At 44.6% G+C, this 26,265-nt stretch overlaps 1 protein-coding gene across 1 annotated transcript in view; it reads right to left on the reverse strand.

Annotated features, from left to right (window-relative positions):
* Positions 1–26,265, reverse strand: part of RBFOX2 (RNA binding fox-1 homolog 2) — a 228,266-nt gene that overhangs the window by 163,627 nt on the left and 38,374 nt on the right. The window contains 1 exon segment of the mRNA XM_067559410.1: positions 17,972–18,022. Coding sequence (XP_067415511.1) covers positions 17,972–18,022 — 51 coding nt within the window.

A 26,265-nucleotide genomic window follows, 5' to 3' on the forward strand; every position in this document is an offset into this window, starting at 1 on the left:
ATTCTGGCACCACCTCATTTTACCATAAGGATATTCAACAGAAAGGGCTACTTTTCCATGGCTATGCAAGTGTTGGTGGATCACTGGGGACACATCACTGATATGCATTGTGGACTGGTCAGAGAAGGTGAATGAACTCACATCTTTAAGAACACAGGACTATTCAGAAAGCTGCAAGCAGGGACATGCTTTTCCAACAGGTGCATTACCACTGGTGATACCGAAATGCCAATAACGGTTGTAGGTGACCCAGCCTACCCCTTGCTCCTGCAGCCATATGCTAGCCAGCTCAAGAGCACCAAGGAAAGATTCAATTACCACCTCAGCAGGTGCAGAATGACTGCTGGATGTGCTTTTGGTAGACTGAAGGGATGCTGGTTGGATCTCAGTAAGAAAAATATCCCAATGGTTATCGTGGCCTGTTGTGTCTTGCACAACATCTGTTAAGCAAAGGGGGAAAAGTTGCCACCTGGGTGGAGGTGGAGAGGTTGTCTGCTGACTTTGAAGAACAATACACAAGGGCTATTCCAAGAGCCCAACGTGGAGTTATGCACTTTAGAGAGGCTTTGAAAGAGCATTTTAACAATCAGCCACAGTAGTGTTCTGTGCTGCACTGTCCCCTGACCTAGAGCTCTGGGTGCTACTGAGACTTATAAATATGACTGGGTGTATTCTTGAAGGTGTGAATTATGTGCAGTTTGCTGCACATTTATAAATATAACAGTATTTTCCTGAAGCTGGTTCTGTGGTGCTTAGTGTGCATTTACACGTACTGTTTGCTTTGACTACCACTATGTGTTCTGCAATATTTGTTGTGAACTAATAAACAATTTGATTTTCCAAAAATAGAACTTTGAGTAGAAAACAGTGCAGAAAATCAATGTGCTAATAAAACTATGGGCAATGTTATACACATTTTTAACATAACTTAACAGGGTGAAAAATTAAAATTAGAAAGGAAACAAACATTTATGTCCATTTGAGGGCACACAGGTTGTCTTTTATGGCTATACATACACCAACCATGGTTCTCACCGGTCAGTGTATATGAAGCAGGTTTTCCTTACCGTCCCCCTAGTGTGGAGTGGTTGGGGTAATGACCATCCCGGGATGCCATGTGGAACAAGGGGAGGTGTAGGGAGCATTGACCATTGAGTTCTTTAAAGACTGCAAAGGGTGGAGAGCCCAGGATTTTTGGAAGTGTAGATCAACCAAGGTCTGCAGCATTTGGGTTTGCTGTTTAAAATGACCCATTATGTCCTGGTGCATTTCCTGCCTCTTGTCCTGTGGCGATGCCTGGGTCTTTTTCCTGTTCTATCTTGTCTTTCTCCATGTTCTTGGTCACATTGCCACCCCAAGCCCTTTGCTCATAGTCTGATGCAGCACTGGCTTGAAGGATCTCACAGAACATGTCCTCCTTAATTCTCTTCTTTCTCATCCTCATCAGGGTCAGGCGTTCTGTGGATGGGGGAGACACCCCCCAAAAGGCCACCACGCTAGAAACTGCTGATAAAAGCAGATAGATGTGCCACTGGATTTACAGTCACAAGGGACAGGGAAAGGTAAGTTTCACAATTCCCTTCCCTTATTCCCATAAACACTTTTAATAAGAAATGGTTATTGGCACTCCAGCTCTGGAGCACCTCAGCACAGCACTGCTCTCCAGCCCCACCAGGTATGTACAGCCCACCAGGGGCAATGGCGGGGAGGGCAAGATTTTCTGTTACATGAAGCTATAAAATTCCAGTGCCCTATGCCATGGGCATGAGCATGGGCAATGGCACTAAACGCTGGCACTGTTTTCCACAGGTTGTGGTAATTTTAGCTGATATCTCACTCCTGAAGGTCAGAGAGCCACAGAAAGTACAGCTGCTATTGGCACCCTGAAGCCACCTGGCCCGTATGCCACTAGCTTGTTTACTGCAATGGTGCCAGCCAAACCTATTGCAAAGTGGCATGGGGAAGTGGCCCACTGTGGAGGAAGAAATAAGGCAGCCATCCCTGGAAACCTTCAGCAGAGGACTGCAGATTATCTCCATAAACGTTTCATTGAGATCTCTTGGGAGAATAAAAGTGGCATCCATATGCACGTAAACTGCTCCTCATGCCCCCTCCCATCTAACCCATAAGTAAATGAAAAGCAGATGCCAACTCTACTTCTGTTGATTCTACCTCTAGCTCTTCTCAGACAAATAAAACAACAAAAAGACGATACCTTTGTCTTGATAATTGAGGGATGGGATGAGTGCCATCTGTAATTTTAAACACTGTAAAGGAAAATGTATGCATACACTTACTGGAGTCCTCTTCCTCTTTATTGGGCTTTGTGACAGACTGTACCCCATGTCCACCACTTTTACAAGACTGATAAATTTTGTACGAAGTATGCTTTGTGAGAGGTCATTTGAAAACTCAATATGCTGAACATTATTGTCCTGGTAAAATATAACTTTATATACAACATTGCCATACGTAAGGTTCTAGTATATGATGTTAGTAAGGCATATTCGAAACCTGGGGAAACAGCTCAAACCAGTTCCTCAGAGACAAAAGGCTAATCAGTACATAGTCTATTTAACTATGCTGACACCTGACCTATCACCTGGGTAAACAGCCATTCTTTGAGTGAGACAATGAACAGCTGCGGGGTTCCTATATAACAGACTGGCTTCAGTGTAACCCCAGATGGAGAAAGAGAGAAAGGTATAAGAATAGAGGACACAACACAAATTACCTCTCTCTTCCATTCCTCTCTGCTCACAGCAGCAACTACACCTGAAGAAACAGTGAACTGGGGGAGGGGTCCTGGCTAGGAGGCTTTCAACCAGTAAAGAGACTGCAAAAAGCATGTGGTGAGAAAAACCTTTGCTTTGAATTCATTTTATTTGCTAAATTAGGTATTAGTTTGCATTTTATCTTTTATTTTCTTTGTAACCAACTCTGACTTTTATGCCTCATTATTGTAATCACTTAAAATCTTTCTTTCTGTAGTTAAACTTGTTTTATTATTTTATCTAAACCAGTGTGTTTGGATTAAAGTGTTTGGGAACCTCAACTTGACATAACAGAGCTGTGCATATATCATTTTCTATTACTGAAATGATGGACTTTCTATGAGCTTGTATCATCCAGAACATAGTTTCTCAACCTTTCTACATAGAGAAAAAACACTCAGATCCCATGTAAACCTCAGGTAGTGGAGGAGCTTCCTGTCTGCCAAGACTTCTATGTCTTCTGGAGCTACCGGGGAAAAAAAAACAGCACCAATTTTGCAGTTGGGGTGGAGCATAGTTTCTCAACCTGTAGTACGCGTACCGCTGGGGATATGCAAGACACAGGCAGGGGGTACCCAGGGAAAAACAGAGTGAAGGGGAGGCAGGAAGCAGCTGCCGACTTCTGGGGAAGCCGGGCGGCAGCCCCTGCTTCCCACCCGGTCCAGCTCCCAGCTGGGAGGCGTGTGGCAGCCCCCCGCTTCCTGCCAAGTGGGAGCCCAGTGGCAACCTCCTGCACCTTGCGAGCTGGGCTCACAGCTGGGTGGCAGCCATCCGCGCCCCGGCTCCAAGCCGAGGGACAGCCTCCAGCACCCTGGCTTGAAGACGGGCAGCTGCCACCTACCCACATCCCTGGGTCCCAGCCGATGCGGAAGCCTCCTCTGCCCCAACTCTGATTGGGTGGCAGTCGCCCACCACCTGGGCTGGCAGCCAGGCAGCAGCCGCTTGCAACTTGCCCAGGTGGCAGCCCCATTTCCCTGGCTCAAAGCCCAGGGCTCAGAAAACTTGTCAATTTCACTGCTCTAGCTGAGCAGTGAAATTGGCAACTATGACAGCTCCAGATTTCACCAGTTACCCTCTTTTCCTATCTCTCTCTCACCCCTTTCTCCTCTCAAATCTATGGCAAAAAATTTGACGCAGTGCTTTATATTCCCCAGCATTGGCATGCCACTCAAAGCCTCCTAGCTTTGGCCAACATCACCTCTAGCCCAAGTACATACTTGAGTTGTGCACCAGTGGTGTAAAAGTAGTAATCCTACCCACACGAGATCTGACATCTGTCATATCACAGCCTTATATACTCAGCCCTTCTTCCAACATATGGCTCACATTAGTCTATAAATATAAAATCCCATGCAAAATTAAGTGTTGGGGTACTTATTAAAATTTTCAGAAGTTAGGGGGTACTTGCTACTTAAAAGGTTGAGAAACACTGGTCCAGAAGGAGAGAGCTGGACACACATTTCTGGGAGAAGGTCTGGGACTGGGAATTTGCTGATGTTGCCATGTAACATAATTCATGAGTGGTTAGCTATAACACTTATACAATATAACTGGGAGCAATTTACATGCCAGTGGCTGTGTGAGAGCAGGACCAGGAGTGATTGCTCTCACAGCGAAGCAATGTAAAAGGCACCCCAGGTTGGAGATTTATGGGGACATAGCTGTCCATCTGTCCAAATTGTACCCAGGGGAATGTCATAGGCTTGCAGAGCCTCCTCCCCCCTACAAGCCCAGGAGACCCAGTACTTTCTGTCTACTCCAGGCAGGAGTGTGTCTAATTCCTCTCTGTGCGAGGAGCCAGCATGACCAGTTGCACACAACAAGGGTGAGCTGCTAGCGGTGCTTGCCAAGGTGGGCAACCAGGAAAAGGCATTTTCAAAACACCAGTGGAAGGAAGGGGGGAGGGGCTTCCGGTCTTGTGATCCCTGCACAGTGGAGTTTAAAATTGTGACCAGAGCAGTCACTGTCACAGGAAGGGGGACCACTGCTGGAGGACTGTTAGGGTCAACTCGGGTCATTCAATATCTACACTAGCACTGCGTCGACTGAAGTAGATCAAGCATTGCTCTACACCATTCAGGGAGGTGATTTTACTGTGTTGCTGTAGTGGGTTGCTTACATCAGCTGGAGGCAAATTTGAGGACAGACATATGCACAAATAGGTTGACCCAAAGTGAACAAATGACGAAGGGGGAGACCAAAGACTTGGTACATGGACCAGATATCAGCAGACCTCAGAGACATGACAGCCTCGTGTACAATCACGAATTTTAGAAGAAGGCTATAAAAGTCACCAACCCCAAATAGGGAAGTGGCAAGAAGGAAGAAAAAAATCAGCTCTACACTAATGCTAAATGTGAAGGGCAGTCAAAGTCTCCAAATTATGCTAAATGCAATTGTTTGCCCTTTATGTGGCATAGATCACTAAGAACATATTACACCTGTGTTGAATATTGTACAGTGATTAAATTAACTTTTGAGTGATATTCAGAGTATTGGCTACTATCTACAAAGCCCAAAATAATTTGGACTCTATCTCAGAGACCAACATGCCTCCTGTGCGCAGCCACAACTGCTCTCAGAGGGAGTACATCAGCTATTTGTCCTTGGGTGAAACTCCAGCAGTCAGCTCTGAAATTCCATCCCTCTGGAAATACATGACAGCCCAAACCTGGCCACGTGTACCACAAGATACAAGAGATCTCCTTTATCCAAGCTTTCAAAAGAAAGCTTTTGAATTCCATGACATTTACTCTTCTGGCTGCTCTCCACCTTTTTAGATCCTTGCAAAGGATCAGAGTTGGCTGCTACACATGGCTTGGAAAATACACACTCCTCTATCACGTGAAATTGTTTAATACTATTTTACACCTATATAACGTGTGCTTAGGTACCAGGGTGATAGATGCCTGGTAAATACAGATGACAATCATAAAAAGCAATAGGCGTTTCCCAGGGCTGTTTTGTTGACATGTAAAAATGTGTAACCCAGGCATCCAGGCTGTAACAGGGGAGTGATGATGAAGCTCAAGAGGTTAAGACGTATTATATGGCAGTTACTTAAGCATCTCCACATTATAATCCTTCTGGGAATTTCAGCTGGACTCATCAGCAACAATCCCTTCAGAAAATCTGCATTAGGCAGAAAGCAAGTACAGCTCAGCCCCGCACAGGTGACAGAGCAGCACATCACCATTCACAGCCACCAAAGAGTTAAAGATTCAGATTCCTGCTAAAACTGCCAAGAGCTACAAGCCGTCTCCTGTGTGGGTGGTGGCGGCAGCAGCTAAATCTACTCCCCAATGATTGGCTGGCCTAATAGAAAGGGGGGCAGAGGAAAAGATGGGTCATGGATTCCCCCTCCTCCCCCACCTCCTCTCAACACACAACATGACATCTGCTCAGGTTTTCAGCTAAAAAAATCCTGTCAGACAGTTCTGTTCATTTTACCCATGGCCACAGGAGACAACAGCCTCTGACCTTTGTTAGAAAGAGAACCCTTGTCCTCTAATTACAGACTTCTTGCAAAACATAATCCAGCCAGCAATTAATGCAGAACAGAGAATTTTTTCTGTACCAAATTAGCGCAACAGACCAAGGACATTAAATGCACCCACCCCACCCCCTCAAAATGGCAGCAGAATTAAAGCACACTTACAGCTGCCACGTCACTCCTACTAACTGGACTTTTTTTCAGAGACATTTCCTTTAAACTTCTCTTCTTCCACCTGCCACCCCCCTCCCCCCAAAGACATTGTTGCTTCTGCCCGTACCTCCTCAGACCCACTGGGAAATCTAGGAGAGTTATTAAGCCAAGACATTGTCGATTAATCTGCTAATGGATTGAATCAAAATAGTGTCTACAGCCCTTCCCCTGCCCTCTCCTCCCCCACATATCCAGAAACCTCTGGGGAGCAGAATCCATAAATACCTATTCTAGAGTTATCCTACATCCTACTCTATGTTGAGAGCAACCCTCTCTTTTAGGAAGAGCATGAACATCGTTTCCATCCACCATTCTTTCTTAAGGAGCATCTATTTACTGAGAAGAGACAGGATTCTTCAGTGCACCATCTTGCACCAGCAAATGCAGAGTTGCTTGTTTACCAAGCAGGAAAAGTCTGCAGAATAGCAGTAGTTTGGACATTCCCATTCATTCCATTCTTACAGTGGGTGCTGCGGCATGAGATGCAAGAGGGAAAAGAGGCAGCATTGGAGCAATTAATACATTGGGGGTAATTTGTTGTCCACCTACTGCAGTTCCCAATAGCCTAAGAGTAAAAGCGAGCAACACAGCCGCCTGGAAGTGAGGAAATACTGAGATTGAAGGTTGTTAGTCCAGTTTTCCTTGTGTAACAGAAGACGGGGCAGGGGCTGCATGGAATTGTTTGTGGTGAGAGGGAGGAATCCCACCTTCAAGTACGCTAGTGACATGGAATTCTTATAGAGGAGTCATACCACTGAGGTGGTTCTTGGGGTTCACCACCTGGCCCAGCTTATCTGTGCAAGGCAGAAGAAAGGCTTGTCACGAGACTCCATAGCTTCCTTCAGCCCTCGGGTTTTAAGCCAGGCAAGGAAGAAACAAAGCTGTGGGACAGCTGTCTCAAAGAATTGACCCACCCAGCTGCTTGGCACCTGGCTGGATACATCATATGTCAGCCACAGGAGACCTCCAGTATTACAATTAATGACACAGACAGAAGGGCCTTAGCCTTCAATCTGTCATGGTATAGATGGAAACACCTGTTTTCGGACCACTGGAAAAAGCGTTGAGGAGTGGGAGTCCTGTTCCCTCTATAGTCATATAAATGGTTTGATAGATTATGGTATGCATTGGAGAAAGTAGGTGCTCTCTAAAGAATGGTCTCTAGGGAAACTAGGGTAGCTAGGGGCCTGAAAGGGAGATGTACCTAGATCAGATCAGTGACTCTCCCATTACATATATAAAACACTGAGTAGGAATGATGATTGACAGCCCATTCAAATATTCATAATGATAATGCAGGCTCAAAACCATGCTGAGTTCAGAACAGCCATGGTGCCCAGGGGTCAGTTGCCTTTCTCCAAAATTTCTCAGCAAGATCCTCCTGTATTTCCCACTTTGTCCACCGTCTTGGATATATAATATTTAGCAACTGGATAGAGACGGTTCCATGATTAAAACCTTTTCTTCCATATCTTGCCAGCAAAGATCTCCCACAGCCCCTCAGATTAACTCTGTTCTATTTCCAAAGTAAATTTTATTTGGGGATAGCACAGCCATCACCACCCTTTCATACATACAGAGCCTGCACTGGGTTCCCCCTGCTCTTTGTGGAATTGTCCATAACCTTTTCTTCCCACCTCCAATAATAAGATCTCTTGTCAAGATTAGCCTCCTACACGTCCACAGAGAACAGCCATAACTAAATGCTTACTAGCCGCTCATACACCTATTTTAATCATGCCTTTTCCTGCTTCCTAGTTGCTTAACTCCTTCAAATAACCAGCAGTTTCCACCCTCCACTTCCCATCTTCCTCCCAAACTTTAAGACATTCCTGTCCCACAGCAAGTCACAAATTTGTGATTGATACTCTGAGTACATTTCCCAGCTCCGAAGAAGTGCTCTGTGTAAGCTCAAAAGCTCATTTCTCTCACCAACAGAAGTTGGTCTAATAAAAGATATTACCTCACCACAGTGTCTCTAATATTCTGGGACCAACACACTACAACACTGCATACAACAAATTCGGGGTGGACAGGAGAGTCTAAAAGACTCACTTTTAGAAAACAAGAATGGCTTTCAGGAGAGGAAGGAGGAATCTTTGTGCACTCTTAGCTTTTCTGTACATCCATTCTGTAGCTAGATCCAGCTCTGGAGTCTTGAATTGTTTCCCCCGTATCATTCGGCACTTGCTATGCACTGGGTGCCCTCTTCTGGCAAAGCAGGGATATAGCCATCCAGATCAGCTATGTCCCTCCATGTGGCACACAGCAGGCAGTCCTTTATTGGTTCTATTCAGTCACAGTCTTCCTAGCAATGTAATGACATCAATCTCATATGTCTCCTCCCCCAAGCTCCTTTTCTTTCTGCTGATTGGCGTGTGGATCGTGTCAGAGCTGGGACTTCAGGACTGAAAATGAATTATCTACTGCAGTGTGGTGTTGCAGCATGCAGTTTAAAAAAAATATTGCAGTCAGCTATGTGGTGGTTGCAGTGATGTGTGCAGATATTTATAGATACCCAGAGAGGAAGTTTATAAAGTGTCTGAGGATCTTTCAGAATGAAAAACGTTAAACAAACGTAAGATATTTAAGTGATCTTTTTTTCAGTTCAGAAGATAACAATAGGATAACTACAGACACACCATGAAACTGAGAACTTCCCATCTCCTGTGTGGTTTGGCTTCCCTCACTTAGCAGCTCTCTAAATATTCCTAAGAAAAAAATATCCGTGAACAAGACAGACATTACGTTTGCACATTTTTAGTCCTGACTCGGTGAGCCTCGGTGATCACCTTCTGGTCAGCCTAGATTTCCCTGTTCTCAATTTGAACTCATTACTCTTAATCAGACCCCATTGTTCCTAATCTTCCTTGGTGTTTACAAGGGGGTCTAACGGGGAGTTCTGAGCTGCACTTGAGAACAGGAAAATCTAGGCTGAATGCTAGCTTTCTGACCGTGAACTTTATTAGCCTAGTTTCCCAATGGAAAGAGTGGTGGGCCCATTGTTTGAAACATGCAAGACTAGGCTGGCCAGAGCACTAGTACGGTAGGGAAGATTCCTGCTTTGGCAGGGAAATGGGCTGCATGATGATCCAATGTAGGTTCATGGCTGGGATGAAGGTTGTGATTCACACGGGTCCTAGTACCCCTAGAGGGATCTCGCCTCTGCACAGTTCTGGGTCCGAGAGTAGGTGGTACTGGAGATGAAGAGGTAGCCCTGAGTGGGTCCCATCTTTCCTCTTCCCCTTCCACCCTCACCCATGCAGCTGCAACTACTTAAAGTGCCTCACCATGTGCTATACCAGCTTCAGCATCCAGCTGGCTCTTCCCTATAGTTTCTTTCCCTAAGGAATATTTGACTCTTACTCTTCTCTTCCAAAACTTTATGATTTATGTTGCTTTTAACTCCTTCCAATCCATCAATATCTTACTGATGCGGAGGTGCACAGACTTGGACATATTAAGCCCCGTGTTTGTATCAGAGATGTCTTAAGAAGGTCTTTTCCCTTCCTACTCTGTTAAATGTCTTTATATGTATGCACCCTTACATTAAATTAGTTTATTGTTGCTAACACGCTACATTTTAATCTCATATCTAACACACTGGTCAATATCACTCCTCAATATCTTTCAGCAAGCCTGCTTCCCAGATTTCTCTCTCCCTTTAAATACGATGTGCCCAGATGTTTATATCTTGCAGTTTTCTAAACTGAATCTTTTTATTTTTGGAAAGAAGTTGCACATTAGATCAACAACAGAACATGTTACTGGGCCTGTCTAGTGCAAACATTTTACTCCTTGCTGACAAATGCTGGAAAAGTAGTGAAGTAAAAGATTTAACAAGTCTAACCTCAATTCATCTGATCTTATGTGCAGGAGAGGGTTTTAAGATTTTATTGCAGAATAGCTACAGGTACACATGGAGTTATTCTGGGATAGCTACTCCTGACTAACTCCCTGCGTAGACAAGCCCTAAGACTGTAAATTCTTTGCTTCGTGTTTGTACAGCGCCTGGCACAATAGGGTCCCGGTCCATGACGGGAACCACAAAGGAAAAAAAAGAAAAGAACAGGCTGAATTATTCCCTCGTTTCTCCCTTGTAGACATTTTGAATCACAGATAGTACTTATTGTAGCAGGAAAATCTCTATCTTAAAAGAGACCAACACCCAATGTGGAATCCCAACTCGTACTGCTACACTTCGCCCCTCCTCTAATGTGAGCAGGACAACCAAAGTACAGGAAACAGACTCAGACCAAATCAGTCAGAGGGCAATGGGGAGACCTGTCTCCTATTGAACTCCCTGCTAGCTGCCCCCTTTCCCAAATGAAGAAGGCCTGAAGATGCTGTACCTAACAGAGAGGGACCCCCAGACAGAAGTGGTAATATATGTGTGAGGAGGTTACATCAGGAAGCCTGGCTGCTCTGCAGTACACCTCCCCTGGGAGAGGCTGCAAACACACTACATTTCATCACGAAGAACCTTCTTGCCGAATTCCACACATCACAAGGGACTGGGAGGAGGTGGAGGGGCTGTGCTGAGCCTATAAGAACTAGGCACAGATCTGTGAATTTTCCAGTTGCCAGAAAGGGATCAAGCAGCAGAAAAGACTGCCTGTTTCAAAGCCTCTGCCAATGATGCATGGCTCATCTGAACCAGTTCACATCCATGACAGGCACTAATACACAAACCTTTATGGCTAAGTTGCTTCAGAATACATTTTAAAACAATAAGTGAATAAGAATAAAGAGGTCAATGGCTCAGTTGGAAATGGATTAGATGAGTAGTTCCCAAAGGAGGTTCCGCCGTGGGTTATGAAGGGGTCTGTCAATTGAACCAAGGCCAGAACATGCCAGAGCAGCGTCCCAGCACTTTTACCACATGGAGAATGCCATTTTGTTCTCAAAATAACGTCGTCTGCACACCATGACCTCACACGCACCATGTGTGAGTGGTCATGCTGGCAGGGACATTCCCACTCTGGCAGGGGCTTTCCAGTAATACCAAAAATGAAAGGGGTCCGGGACATGTTGTCAGATGCCAAAGGGGTCCTTCCTTTGAGGGAAAAAGTTTGGGAACCACTAAGTTAGATAACTTTTTACCTCAAGACTGAACCCAGACCAAAGGGGGTAGTGACAAAGTTTTTACTACCAGCCATTCTACCTTGGACCATGTTCTCATCTGTACTCACAAAAAAAGAGTAAAGTCGGGATTGGCTAGTACTTGCATGGGAAACCAGGAAGGTGCTACTGCATGAAATAGTAGTTGTGATGTAATAGATGGAATTTTCTCCTCCAAATTAGTATGATGTTAGAAGTCTATACTCCTTCAGGAGCAATCTTTTAAATGAGGCTTCAAACCAACATTCTAAACCATAGCACTTTATGGTAATTGAAGATCACTTTTGTGGCTCAGTTCCAATTTGTGCAATTACTTTCTGCCTACAAAATATGGTACATATCAATGCTGCTACTCAGCACTTTGGAATAAAATGAGGAAAAGTACCATATTCAAATGACACTGGGGAAAAGCCATATTTCACCACTGGAGTGGCTGAAGCAAATTCCAGATATTGTTTATAAAGCATTATTTATATAAAGCATTTGGCATGAAAATCACTAGAGAAATACAACACAGGGAAATTGATTGGCATAGCCATAACGGAATACATATTTGGAAGTAACTGGAGTAATTATTTTGGAATAAAGTCACGTTTATTCCAGAGCAGAGTGTCCACATGGGGGAGTTATTCCACTATAGCAATGAAGATCAATTTCCTTGTGTATATGTGCCTATAGTATCTAAGAGCTGTTTGGTGGGACACATGAAATGAGTTCTGAAAGTCTCAGCAGTTCAGTGCCTACGGAGCAGGTATTCACATCACAGAAAATACCTCCACAATTGGTCCCTTTGTTGGCAGACTCAGCAGAGGGGCAAGGGCTGAATAGCCCACAGAGAATGAATTCACTTCACCCATAAAGGCGGCTCCCCTCCAGATCAATGAGACACACCAGCTGATGAAGTCTGTATTGCCACTACATGTGCTATGCTTTTCTGGAGTGGGTGACAACTGCACCAGTCACCTAAAAAAAACCCGACAATTCCTAGGAAACAACCTCGTAGCCCTGCCCATCACGCTACTCAGTAAGCAAAAGCTCTAACATAGCCCCTAATGAAGTACTGTATATTGCAACAGAAGCTTTTCTTTTCTCCCTTCAAACAAATAAAGCTGGATCCTCACCAGTCCTGTGCCATGGTGGGGTGGCCACACACTCATCTGTTCCTGTTGCTCCCCTCGTTTCAAGCATAGATGACTGCTCTGGCAGGAAAGACCAGCAGGACTACAATGGAGCAAGCACGTGGAGCCAACTGGAGCAGCTCAGCCATCATAAACCAGACTGTAATATACTTGATTGGTATTACCAGGATTGCGACAAATACGGCTTCCAGAGGAATCCCTATTCGGATTTAGTCATGCTGCTTCTGACAACAGTAAAAGAGTTAAGTACTTGGAGAGAATTTAGGATACATACCGTACCGCAGCCCTGAGTGCTCTCACACTGCATCAGTGGGTATGTCTACACAGCAATGTAAGCCCACGCTTGAGCCCAGGCTCAAGGCTAACCCCCTTGCATCTACACTGCAATTGCACTAAACCAGGGTTGGACCAAAATTCCCAGGAGCCTCCAGCCCTGCAGGGTCTGAGCTTGAATCAAGCCAGGATCCAGGGGCCAAGCCATATTGCTGTGCAGTGTAGCTAGAGCGCCGCTTGATTCACATGCCGGGAATCATCTGGAAATACCCCACAATTCCATGGGGCAACTTCCTTAGTCCTCTCTGTCCCAACAATCTGCCACCCAGGGAAGGGGGAATCGCTAGGAACTTTGGGATATGGTACTTTGACACTGGTCCATGCACTGCAGTGTGGCCTAGATTCAAGCAAGGATCAGAAAATTCTACATTGTATTTTTAACCCTAAGTTTAGATGCTCAAGGCCAGGGTTCCCTGACACAGGTCAGCTGATTCGAATCCCACCAATCCTGGGCTTACATTGCAGTGTAGACATACCCAGTGAGGCCTTGAACCAATTACATGGAAGGGTGGAGGAAGGAAGAGAGACAAAACTGAAATAGTCAAGAATGTTTGGATAAGGTTTATCCACTAGATGGTGTAACCACGACACAGTGAAAGGTTTACAAATGTCAATGAATGGCACCTATAGTTCAAAGAAGTGAAAAAGGCATATGAACAAGTGGGACAGTGGGAAACAATGGAAGAAAGGTTGAGTTATCCCAGAGCACTTTTACCCAGAAAGTAAAAACTCAGTTTTGCCACTTCTGCTAAGGAAAAATGACTTGGGTAAAAAAAAAACAGCAGAGTTCTTAGAGAGAAATAAATGTGACAGCTCAGAAAGAGTTAGAGATGGAGCTTTTAAACACTAAGGCCCAGATACATAAAGGTATTAAGGCACCTAACTCCCAGACTTACGCTCCACTACGATCTACAAAACTCCTGCCTGGCTGCTGCTGAGCCCTGTAGGCACCTACACTTACTCTGTACCTAAGTTTCTGCAGACAAAGTTCAACACTGCAACACCTAAGTCCATCTGTGGATCTGAGCCTAAATCACCAGTTCAAATTCAGCTCCCACTTGAAAGGAGAAATTTCATTCAACAGACCAAACTGCTGCTTGTGTACCTCAGAACTATTTTAGCAGGAGCCTGGATTATTACACATATTCTCCTGCCTCCTACACTGCAAAGAACCAGGTGATAGATTGAACACTGCCATCTTTACACCACCAGACCCAGCCTGTGGCTACACAGGACTTTGCTCTCTGCTGCTATCAGGTTAAAGGCTCCCAATCAGATTAGCTAAAAGCCTTGAAATCTCATTAGTGAAAGCCAGGCCTGAATTTCATCTGCCTCAGAGCCAAAAGTGAGACTAGAAAAAAAACCCTAACATATCAAGAAATAGCAAGGAGCAAATATGAAAGAAAAATCATTTTACAGAAAGATTTACTAAAGTGAAAACATGAGGGTTAAAAAGCGAAGTTGCTTGGCCTGCCAGGAAACCTCTACAAAATAACTTGCCACCGGAAATGTCTATACACAGGCTAATATGTTGACTCCTGTGCTCACCTTCATGGAGGGGCCATGAATGCCCTGCGTAGAGTTGCCAGCACATACTCTGGCTGATCCATTGCCTCCCATGCCCACCTGCAATGTCCCCATGATCTACCAGGGTACAGATGCCATAGCAGGACCTATGATTCCCAGATCAGCAGGTGTCATTAGAGAGGAGAACAAACACACTTGTAGAGCAAAATATACCTGCCAGTACCAAAATTAAATATATGACCAGGAAATCAAAAACTATGCACTGTGGTGTAAACATCCACCAGTAGTCATGGAACAGAGGGTCCCAGGCAGAAGGGACAGACAACTAACCAATCAACTGGCTAATAACCTAACAGGGAATGTACTACAAGAGGAAAGCGAGGGGCTCACAGTCCTAACTTAAATGAACTACCCAGCAAGGATGGAGTGCAACGGGAAATGAAGCAGACTCCCAGGAGCTTTAAAAAGGTGGTCAAGAGAGGGAGTTCTCTAGCCTCACGAAAAAGGGCCTCAAATTCAATATTAACTACACTGCCTTAGGTCCTGTCTATACTAGAACTTTTAACTGAGTTTGTAATCAAGTTAATGGCAGGCAAAGCTGGCTCTAATAAGGCTTCGAGTCAACCTCTGCAAGAGGCTCCTGCTACACCCAGCAGTGCAATTCTGGCATTTTGTACCAGAGAGAGAGAGAACAGGCACAGATTGTTATGGTGCAGTCAATCCAAACGAGTCATTCTGCTTCAGATGTACAGAGTCCACAGGCAGCCCTCCCTGAAAGCATTGCAGGACCTGTAGATTGAGGCACTTCTCTTACAGCTCTTGATGCAGCTTACTGGTACCTGACTGGAGCAGATGCATAATGTCCGTGGCCTCACAGCCTATACGGTATTTGCACCCGCTTCACGTTTTGTTTGTTTGTTCCAATGGATGCTTTGAATAATACTGTCCTGCATAGGGATTCACACATGCCTCATGACGGCCAAGGATTATAGTTTCACAATTGCCAATCTCACCAACCTCTCTCCCAAGCTACTGCCAAATTTACTCTGGGCCTAAGGTACAATGAACACTACCTCTCCTTTGGGTGACAATTCTTGCAGAGGGGAAGATCTTTGATTTTAGTCTGATTATTCAATAACTCATTGTAATTCTGTTGCATGATTGATTTTCTGCTCCTGTTTTGCTGGTGTGTCACTCACCTTAAAAAAAAAAAACCCAAACCACCATGAAACCTGCCACATTTAGCTAATATATTCAACCCTGCATTTCCATTACTATCACCCTGGTCTCGTTCCCCGTTCCTCCCGCCCCCTTGTGTTCTATGCCCACCAGTCACACCTGCACCCTATTTAGATTATACGCATGTTGGAGTAGACATTCTTATTCTACATTTCTACAGTGCTTAGCACAATGTATCGCTAGTCTTGACTGGGGCATCTGGAGCTACTGTCTTATAATTAAAATAATAATGTAGTAGAGAGATGGATTTGATTGCCAGGGGACTCACAAGGAAAGTGTGTACAATGGGACATGTGCATGCATAGACTGGCTGCTGAATAGCAACTGATTTTTGTCCTTTGCTTTTTAGGCAAATCCTCATGAGGTTTAAACATGTTCAGGTTACAAAAGCTGTATTTTGTATTTTATCTTTTTGCATCTCCCGTTGCTGTCCCAGAGGTTTGGGTGCAGAGCGAGTGAGAACATTCAGCATTGTTCATATACTGTCCCAGGTGCTCTCAGGCTGGCCCTGAACGATGGGGGTTGAAAGACAGGAGGGAGCAGAGCTGAGAGCGGATGAGTACCAATGCAAGTGTTCTCAGACCCAACTGCTGCCAAGAGAAGAGTTGCATGACCGATGACAGAGCCAGTATTCTGAACTGCCAAATCTACTACTGTATGGTGGGGCCAGGAGCATTGTAAGACTGCACTGACAGAACTAACTGCAGCATTGTAGCTACAACACTTAATTTTCTGTCTGTAGAGAAACCCAGGGCAGGATGCAATGGGGGCAAGGTCTGTAATTGCACTTGCTCTGAACAATGGTCTTGAGCGTTAAAATAAGGCATACAGCTAGCTGCGGCACCAAAATACTGTAGCATGGACTAGGCTTTTCTTTTTGCAGTGTAGCTGGGAATCCCCGAAATGTGCCTGCATAACTGGTGTGGTTGGTCCACCTTTTTTCCAGCACTTTGTGCAATAGGAGATCACAGACTACACTGCACCATAGGCTCTGGTGCCATTCTATCCACACATGCTACGGTCACCCAACACAATCCCCTCACCCCCTTGGAGCCACATGGAATAATTTCTCAAATTCCCCTTGAATGCACTGATCTGTTTGTTCAGCAGCATGGCAAGCACAGATACAAACTCAGCTAACATATGAATATGGTGTTCCTACAACAGTGTTGAGGAGGTTTTCTGTTTGTTTTTCAGTACAACACAACTGTGTTTGTTAAGACTATGTCAGATGATTATGACAAACCGGATACAAACATTGCTGTACTTCTGCTGGGCACATGCCCATACTTCTTGCTTAGTTCCCTCAAAAAAATCTCCATAAAATTCAATTCCACGCTTAGAATAAAGGTTTCAGACAAGCTTCAGGATTTCTACCTGGACAATGTTGACTTGTAAGCAGAAAGGGTCAAAGGGTGACAAATTTCCTTACAATGGGAGGGTAGAAAGACAATTTATGATGGCCATCTCCTCCCCCTTCTCTACAGAGACTCATCAGCTGGCATTTCTCACCTTCTGTGGAATAGGAAGGGGATGTTGAGATGGCTGCAATGGACTGAACCATATCGTCTTTACTATTTTAAAATTAAAACATTCTGAATTGGTGGATGGGACTTAGGCCCTGCAGGACTCAAAAAGCACCAAGGCAAATTCTTAAGAGCTAGAAGCAACCCATCCTGAGCCACACTATTCTCTGCTCCAGCAGCACTGCAAGTGAAGAGACCTCTCGAACAAAAATGGTGTTGCATCTCTCCCCAGCTGCTAGAGTTACAGCAATAAGAACAAAACGGAGCAAAGAGTTCACAGACTGAACGGTTATACTGAGTAAAACTAAGGAGACCAAGTGGATATTTGGGATTTGGATCTGAAGTCCAGTTTTAAGAATAGCCAAGGGTCAGGAAATTCTTTAATGAGAACCAGAGGGATCGCATTTAACCCCTCATCATGCATGCAGCCACATTCCATATGTGCTATGGCCAAAAATGTGTTTAATTTACTGTATACTTCCATAAGTGTTCAACCAGTGAAATAAAACAGTCCCCATTCCAAAACAAACAGTGTTAGGAAGCTGTCTGCCAGAACATCCTCAGAAGACACACACACACAAAAGTTTACTGTAATCAGACTCTTACTTGATTGTCCCTCGCAGGGTACCCATGATAACCTGAGTTCAGAGGCTCATTCTGCAAGAGAAGAACAGAAAATGTGAAAACAATGGTTGTAAGGAATAGAAACAAGGGCTTATAAATCTATTCAAATCCAGGTGGACATAAGAACCTGAAATTATTTGGGGAAAGAGGCAAGTAATATTAAAATTTCCTACTAATGTCCTATTTTCTTTGCGAGTCAATGCACCTAAATACAAACTAGCTTGAAACTGCATATTCCAGAATGCATGGAAGAAGAAAACACAGGCATGAAATAATCATAAGCTATTCCTACTTCATCTCCTGTCAGCTGTGTCTATGGTTTTTGCTATTTTCCACAAGACGTTTTTTTCCCCCCTTTGTCTTTTTCCATTGTGGAGATAGAACAATTACAGTGTAAAGTGTTCTTTGCTGCTGCCTCATTAACCCAGTCTTGGAGAAAACTCTCTTCATCTAAACCAGGGGTGGGGAATGTCCGGCCCGCGGGCCGTATAAGGCCCGGGAAATCATTTGGTCTGGCCCTGGCGGCGGGGGGGGAATTTGGCGGGAATTCGGCGGCAGGGGGGGGAATTCGGCGGCGGCACGGTTTCATGGTGGCAGCGGGGTTCCGTGGGGGTGCAATGCCCGCTGCCGAAACCCTGCTGCCGTTTGCCCCTTTTCAGCGGCGGGGGGGAATTCGGCAGCGGCGCGGTTTCACGGCGGCGGCGGGGGAAATGCTGCAGCGGACGCTCAGCCATCTTCCGCGTACCACCATCAGGCCCTTGGCAGAAAAAAGGTTCCCCACCCCTGATCTAAACAATGGCAGCAAAGGTGTGAACTCCTTCCTACTGCAAACCATGCTACACTGTGAAATGTGACCATAATGTGAGACAGTTAAGTTTAAATTATAACTTTACTACGCTTGGACAATAGTATCACATGCATTCCCCCAAAAAATCTAGTTTTTCTTTCCTCACCCCCAAATGGGCTCATTGCTCAGGCTACTTCCTACGTCAATAATCCTGCCTTGGCTGGAAGGATATGCAAGTTTTCTACACCCCCTTCATCTCTGGAATTTATTTCCCACCCTTTCCCCTACTCAAGCAACTACAGCGAAGATTAGGTGAACATATCAATGCTTTTTTATTTTTCCTGGAGATGTTGGTTGCAAATTCAAACTGAGGAGAGATTAGTCAGTTTCCCCTTACACGCACCCCTTTTCTTTGGTAAAGGCAGGGAATGAGTAAAACTGAATAGGATTGCTTCAGTTTAATTCTAGTGTGCTTGTTAGTATATAGAATATAGATATTCAGGCCTGCCTGTAAAGGCCCATGTTTTGTAAGTATATCCTTATCATTTAGCTGGTTATAGGAGTACAAAACAAAGAATCAAAACCACAGGCCTTCTCTCACTGTGACAGTCTGAGGCCTTGTACTTTGGCTCAGATGCAGGAGTGGCGACCATAAGCTGGGAAGTGTGCAGTCACATACACACATTCCAACATAATATCTAATATCAGGCTGTTAAGACGGTGATTCAGTCTAATACCTCCAGATAAAGAAAAGATCCTAGAATGTTTAATGGAAACTTGGTTTGATAGCATTCTGTCTGGCAAAAGGATTACTTATCAACAGTTGTGGTTGTAAAATCTATACTCCTTATGTCTTTATGGTACCCAATTCTCCTCGTCTTTATGGTACCCAATTCTCTATTATCTATTTGAATGATTTCTGTCTGATTCTTTGATTGTTTCTGTCTGTTGCATAACTAAGTGTGATCAGTTAAGGTGGTGGGATATGATTGGTTAAAGAATTATGTTACAATATGTTAGGATTGGTTAAAGAATCATCTCGTAATATTGTTAAAGAAATGATTGGTTAAGATACATTATAAAAATTGAGATAAAACAGGAAGTAGGGGGGAAGATTTATTCGTGTAAAGGACTGAGGGGTCCTAATGGATGCTTGCTTGAAAAGAGCCCAATAAACCTGCCGTATTGCCTGCTGCTGGACTCTGGCCTTCTGCTTCTGTCAGCAAACTAAGAACTGAAAGGACTGGGGGAGGGGGGGGGGACACGACACACGACACCTAATAGTGCTGCTGCTCCCCCCAGAGATGATGGGGAAGAGTTGATTGCAGAAGTTACAAAATGCTGGATGAAGAAAGTAGCAATCCCACACTCCTGCATAGCTTGTTTTTAAACGGTTGCAACACACTGCAGTAGGTATTGTTTGGCAAGAGGGTATTCTGGAACCTTAAGAAGCTCTGCATGTTATCCCAGCTGCTTGTTCCTAGAGGAAAAACAATGCAAAGCTGACCGGTCCCAATTTGTTGGAAGCAAACCTGTGCCAGGACTGCTGTTTCTGGCAGTAATTGCACTGTTTGAAACAGCTGTAAGTTAGATGGAGAGACTTCGTAGACCTTGACTGATGCTGGAATATTCAGTTCCAACTGGCCACTGTCTAATGAAGAGGATGTTCCCGAGAGCATGAGGTTGAGGCAGTATTCTCACAGTTCAATGATCTTAGAATCAAAAAGATTAAAGTCTTTGTCCAGAGATTGAACTCCATGATCACAGTGCCTGTAAAAACAACTACTTCATGGCAGGTGGTACTGTATTACTTATGTTACACATGATGACCATGATTACTATTTTAAATAAATATGCTTTCACTGCTGGGACATATCAAGCGTCTCTCTTCAGATTCTTATACCACAATGATGGGCACAGTATTCGAGCATCCTTAGCATGACTGGACAGCCAGCATTTTAGTGCTACTATTTCAGATTTAATGGTAATTAATTTTAGTGACAAAACTGTGAGCACATTCTTTCCAAATAACACAATAGTCAAGGGACAGCTAAGACCAAAAAAAGCAGCCTCAAACAACATACAGAAATAAAGAGAAAGTCACTGAAGCTAGTACTAGAGAATGAAGTTTAATAAGAAAATCACTCTAGCACTATTAAATGCAAAAGCGTATGCTTTAGATAACCCTGCAGACTTAAAATTAAGCACTTAAAATCAGGAAATTACAATGCTAAGGAGAAATGTGCACCTATAACTCAGCCCCTCCATGTATATATGCAGTATAAAATAATCTTTAATCACTATTCTGCAATCATACTACATTTTATTACCCAGCCTTAGATATTGACAGGAAGCATCCTGTACTATTGTTCCATTCTTGTATGCCACTGTCCATGTCAGAATGGTCCAATATCTCTTTAAGGACACTTTTATACACAAAATCAAATTCTTGCTAAGGCACGCGTTTTAATTTCTCAGCACTCATGCGGGGTGAAAATCAGGAGCTTGCAGTGGAACTTAAACTGCTGAGCTGCCTAAGCAGTTCTGAAATTGCTGCTTGCAGTGGGCATATTATTGTCACACACAGGACCTGAAAACATTACTCAAACACTGACTAGCCCAAGGACTAAGTTCATTCACTAGGCCAAAATACAGTTATGCTCCAGGCCGAACCACCTTCTACCTGGTCTCCCCAGGGTAAGGAAACCACTACTGTTTGAGTCCAGGGATCCTGGTTTCCCAGTGGTTTAACTCTGTCCACTACTCTCAGGTAAAGCATCCCAATTTTACAATTAAGCACACCCCCCCACACTTCTCTACTTGCCATCTCTGCCTCACTTACCTGCTATGCTGCCCCTAACCTCAACCACCTTCACTGAGAGGAACACAGACAGAAAAGTTCCAGATCGATTACAGAATTTACCTTTTAAAAATAAATAAGCTGGTAAAAAAATGAAGGCAAGAAGGAAGAGAATGGAGGAGGAGGAAAACTGGTAAAAACCTACAATGGGAGCCTGCCTTCATTTTGTCCCTTGACATGTAAATCTGACCGTAGCTCTATAAGTAGGGCTCTACCAAATTCGTGGTCATGAAAAAGCACATCTCGAACCATGGAACCTGGCCTCCCTTGTGAAATCTGCCAGGGAAGGGCAGGGCTGGGGTCGCTCCAGCTGGGGCTCTTACCATGCGCCAGGCTCCAGCCGCTAGTTCTGGCGGGGCTGTGAAGGGACAGAACTTCCTCTTCTCCTTCAGGGTCCGCTTCCAGGACCCGTTCAGACCCACCTCTGGGAACCTCCCCTGACTGCAGGAAACTCCGCCCTCCCATCCCACTTCCTGCCCCCATCGCTCCCAAGTCGCAGGGGGAGGGATCACTGAACAGTGAGCAGCCGCAGGGCTTCTTGCAGCCAGGGAATGTTCCCAAAGTCTGACTCAGCCTCCCCCGGTCCAGTTCTGGCACCAGTGGCCCCCCCACTCCTATAAAAACTCTAGAGCCCTTTACCTCCCCAGCTCCAGGCCCAGTACATGTGTGTTAAGGGGCTTTGGGCTAGCTGGGGGGGGGGCCCACAGTGCCCCCTGACCCAGGGCTCCGGGTGGTCACACACCCGTAAGGCCAGCCTTCCCCCCCTAAAAAAAAGTTATGACTCCACATGCCATACAACCCTCCCATTTGCACTTCCTGCAGAGCTGCTCTCCAGCTGCCCAGCTCTGAAGGCAGCACCTCTGTCAGCAGCAGGGCAGAAGTAAGGGTGGCAATACTGCAACCCTACCACAATAGTTTGGGACCCCCATCCACCACAACCCTCTTTTGGGTCAGAATCCCCATGCTTATAACACCATGAAATTTCAGGTGTAAATAGCTGAAACCTTGAAACTGATGACTTTTAAAATCTTATGACCATGAAACTGATCAAAATGGACCATGAATTTGGTGGGGCCCTCTCTCTAAACCACATAATAAAAAAGCTTTAAAGGGCTTTTGTTCCCATTCACCGACAAAGAAAGCCTTGACGAATAAGGCCTGGTCTACACACAAAGTTGCAATGGTATAACTTAAAGAGCAGATTTAAACCAATATAGTTAAACCAAAGGAAAAGGCAGTCTGGACAATTATTCCAGTATAAAAGAGTGCCTTATCTGAGTGGAACATCAACTGTTCTCCACTGATTTAGGACTAAATAAAAATGAACCACTTTTACACTGAAATAAGTAATATCCACATGGCCTTTTGCACCTCTTTATACATATTGGTTTAAAATCAGATTCAATTATACCGGTAAATTCTCTCATTTACACAAGCCCTTAAAGGAGCAAGCCAAATTGATGATCAGGTTTTTGACCATCGTAAGTATATTCACATAGGGGTTTGCACCAGTTTAACTAAACCAGTGCAGGTTTGCGTGTTGACAAGCTTTGATGATGACACTTTCTAAGGCCTGTTTCTATGAGGGATGTCATCAAGGCACTGGTCACAACAAGACAGTGAAAGAGGAATTGAGGTCTGCACTTCAGCCAAGATGACAATTCCTGTTTCACAAGTTAATGGATTTACTTTCCAGTTTTGTCAAACCTGCTCTTCAGAAAACTGAAACCGTATAGGTTATTTTTTGGATTATCAACTCAGACATTTCCAGAATAAACATTAAAAATAATCTTTTTTTAAAAAAGGTTTAGCACTTGTTTTATCATATCTTGCTTCAAATGATCTTAATAAACTGAAGTTAACAAGACAAAATTCCATAAAAACAAGTACAAAGTGGTACACTTAGGAAGGAAAACAACTGGGGAATAAGTGGCTAGGCAGCAGTACTGCAGGTTATAGTGGATCACAAACTGAACGTGGGTAGGCTTGGCAGAATTCATTTTTCCTCATGTCTACTAGTTATATAGATTTTTATTTGAGAATTTTTTTTTCAGTTTTTAATGATTTTTATTTTTTACAGTTGCTGAAAATTAAGGCAGTGCTAGAGCAGCGCTAGAGCAACACTGACCACAGGACTGCAGAGGGGGCCCAGCACAGATAGGAGGGTTCTGGGGAGCTTCCTGCACAGCTGAAGGGCCCAAGACATAGGGGCACAAGGTGCAGGGGAGGATGCGGTCCTGGGCCAGGAAGAGTAAAGGCTCCCTCCACACAGGTCAAGATTGCAAGGAGGAGGACCAGCAGCAGGGGCTCAACAGTTCCTGCCCAAGGAGAACTCCCACACTCCTGGCTGGTGAAGAGGGCTGTGACAGCTGAGCTGCAGAGGGCTCCCTGCATGGCTGTGGGGCTGGTGGCACCCAATCCCTGCAGCTGCAAGACGTGGGGAATGCTGCAATCCTGGCAGGACAGGGCAGAGTCCCCACTGCCAGGGCTGTGAAGAGGACAACCACCAGCCATCCAGCAGCTGGGTGGCCTTCCTTACAGCTAGGGGCTTGTCCTCCTCCTGCTGGCCTTGGCCTGGGGTCACTGCTCTGCCCCGCCAGGACCATAGCCTTCCCCACACTTTGCACCTTGCAGGGATTGGATGTCACCAGCCCTATGGCAGCGCAGCTTTGCTGTCACAGGAGGGAGGGAGCGGGTCCATGACGTCAGGGCTGCAGAGGGCTCCATGCACTGTGACAACGCTGGTGGCACCCAATCCCTGCATGCAAAGCAGGGATGGGGGCTGCACACCCGCTGTTACTGAGGGCTACTTTTTTCATCTATTACAACGTACCAGCTGAAATCGATGTTTTCCATGTAAATGGTATCCTGCCCAGCCTACACTCGAGTCAATGTGTGATGTAGTTGCGTGAATGGCAAATGTCAAACTGGGGTGTATTAACAATAATGTATGAGAGATACGGGAGATAAATGTCCCATTCTACTTGGCACTGGTGAGGACTCTGCTGGAGTACTGTGTCCAGTTCTGGGTGTCACACTTTAGGAAGGAGGTGGACAAACTGGAGAGAGTCCAGAGGAGAGCAACAAAAAACTATAAAGGTTTAAAAAACACAACCTATGAAGAAAGGTTACGAAAGCTGGGCAGGTTTAGTCTGGAGGAAAGATGACTGAGGAAACACCTGATGATAGTCTTCAGATAAGGGCTGTTACAAAAAGAGGACAACGATTAATTGTTCTCCATACCCACAGAAGGTAAGACAAGATATTATTGGTTTACTCTGCAGCAAGGGAGATTTAGGTGAGATACTAGGAAAAGCTTTCTAACTAGAAGGACAGTTAAGTATTGGAATAGGTTACCACGGGAGGTTGTGGAATCTGTCAATGGAGGCTTGTAAGAACAGATTATACAAACACCTATCAGAGATGGTCTGGGTTTACTTGGTCCTGCCTCAGCATGGGGAAGATGACCTCAAGGTCCCTTTCCAGTTCTGCAATTCTACTATGCTATGATTAAGAATGGAACAACAGACTCTTCAAACTCCCCATATAATTAAATCTTGGTAAAAACTCATGAATAGGCTGCTTTTGAAGAAACTAGAGTGCAATTAAACAAAATTATCAAGGATTGTTGTGTTTAATTGTTATGCTTATAGTCAGGGTCACCATCAATAGCTCAGGACATTCAAAATATCATCATGACACTTGTGAAAGCCAGCCAGAAGATCTTTGCTGCTGTCAAGGCAAGAGACATGAATGAGGACTTCAGCAGCAGTCAAGTTAATGTTGCAGAGGTGCTGCATTTGTATAGCTCTTCATCTTCAAAGGGTTTTAGAAATACTGTCTACATTCTCATAGCACCCTAAGAAGGCAGAAAGCCTGGCAGACAGAAGATGTGGGGAAGGAAGGAAAGGTCAGGATCATAGATGATTCCAATGTTATAGGCAGTGGAGACAAATGGGAAGTACAAATCAAGGAAAGAGGAAAAACGTTATTTGGAGGATCCTCTTGTTCACATCGGACATTAACTAGAGGAATTACTTGGACAACAGTCAGAAAGGGTGAACAGAGACCACTTGTTATAGAAGATGAGAAACATGGATGTACTGTATGTGACCAAATAAAAGTGTTTGAGAGAAAGCAACTCAAAGGGAAAGTAGATTGGTTTGGCGAGGACAGGGAAGAGCACTAAAACTGACTTGTAATTGAAAGCATTTTGATGCAGAAGAGTCATCTCCAGAAAGAGTGGTTTGACAGTACAGCTACCTCATGAGAGAAGGAAGCCAGCCAGAGATGACTTGAGAATTATGTGGGTTGTCCACATGATTCAAGACTGCACTAGGGTTAAAAGAAAACAAGGAACAAAGAATCCCATGAAACAAAAAGGTTAATTACAGTGAAAAGTCTCCACACTATGACAGGGGGTGATGGGGTGGGAACAGACTGAAAACAATCAAGAATATTGATGTAAATGAAGTGACTGAAGAGATGAGAAAAAGCTACTTTCTCAAACAATATGCTGAAAAAGGAGGTTAGAGAGTGGGTAGTAACTACAGCATCAAGGTCATAGAAGGTGCAAAGATACCTTCCTGCCTTTCATACAGAAATGGTGCCATGTGGCACTGTACTATT

This window comes from Emydura macquarii, unplaced genomic scaffold (assembly GCF_026122565.2).
Source record: "Emydura macquarii macquarii isolate MOO-44397 ecotype Brisbane River unplaced genomic scaffold, CSIRO-AGI_Emac_v2 contig_2205, whole genome shotgun sequence".
Classification (NCBI taxonomy): domain Eukaryota; kingdom Metazoa; phylum Chordata; order Testudines; family Chelidae; genus Emydura; species Emydura macquarii.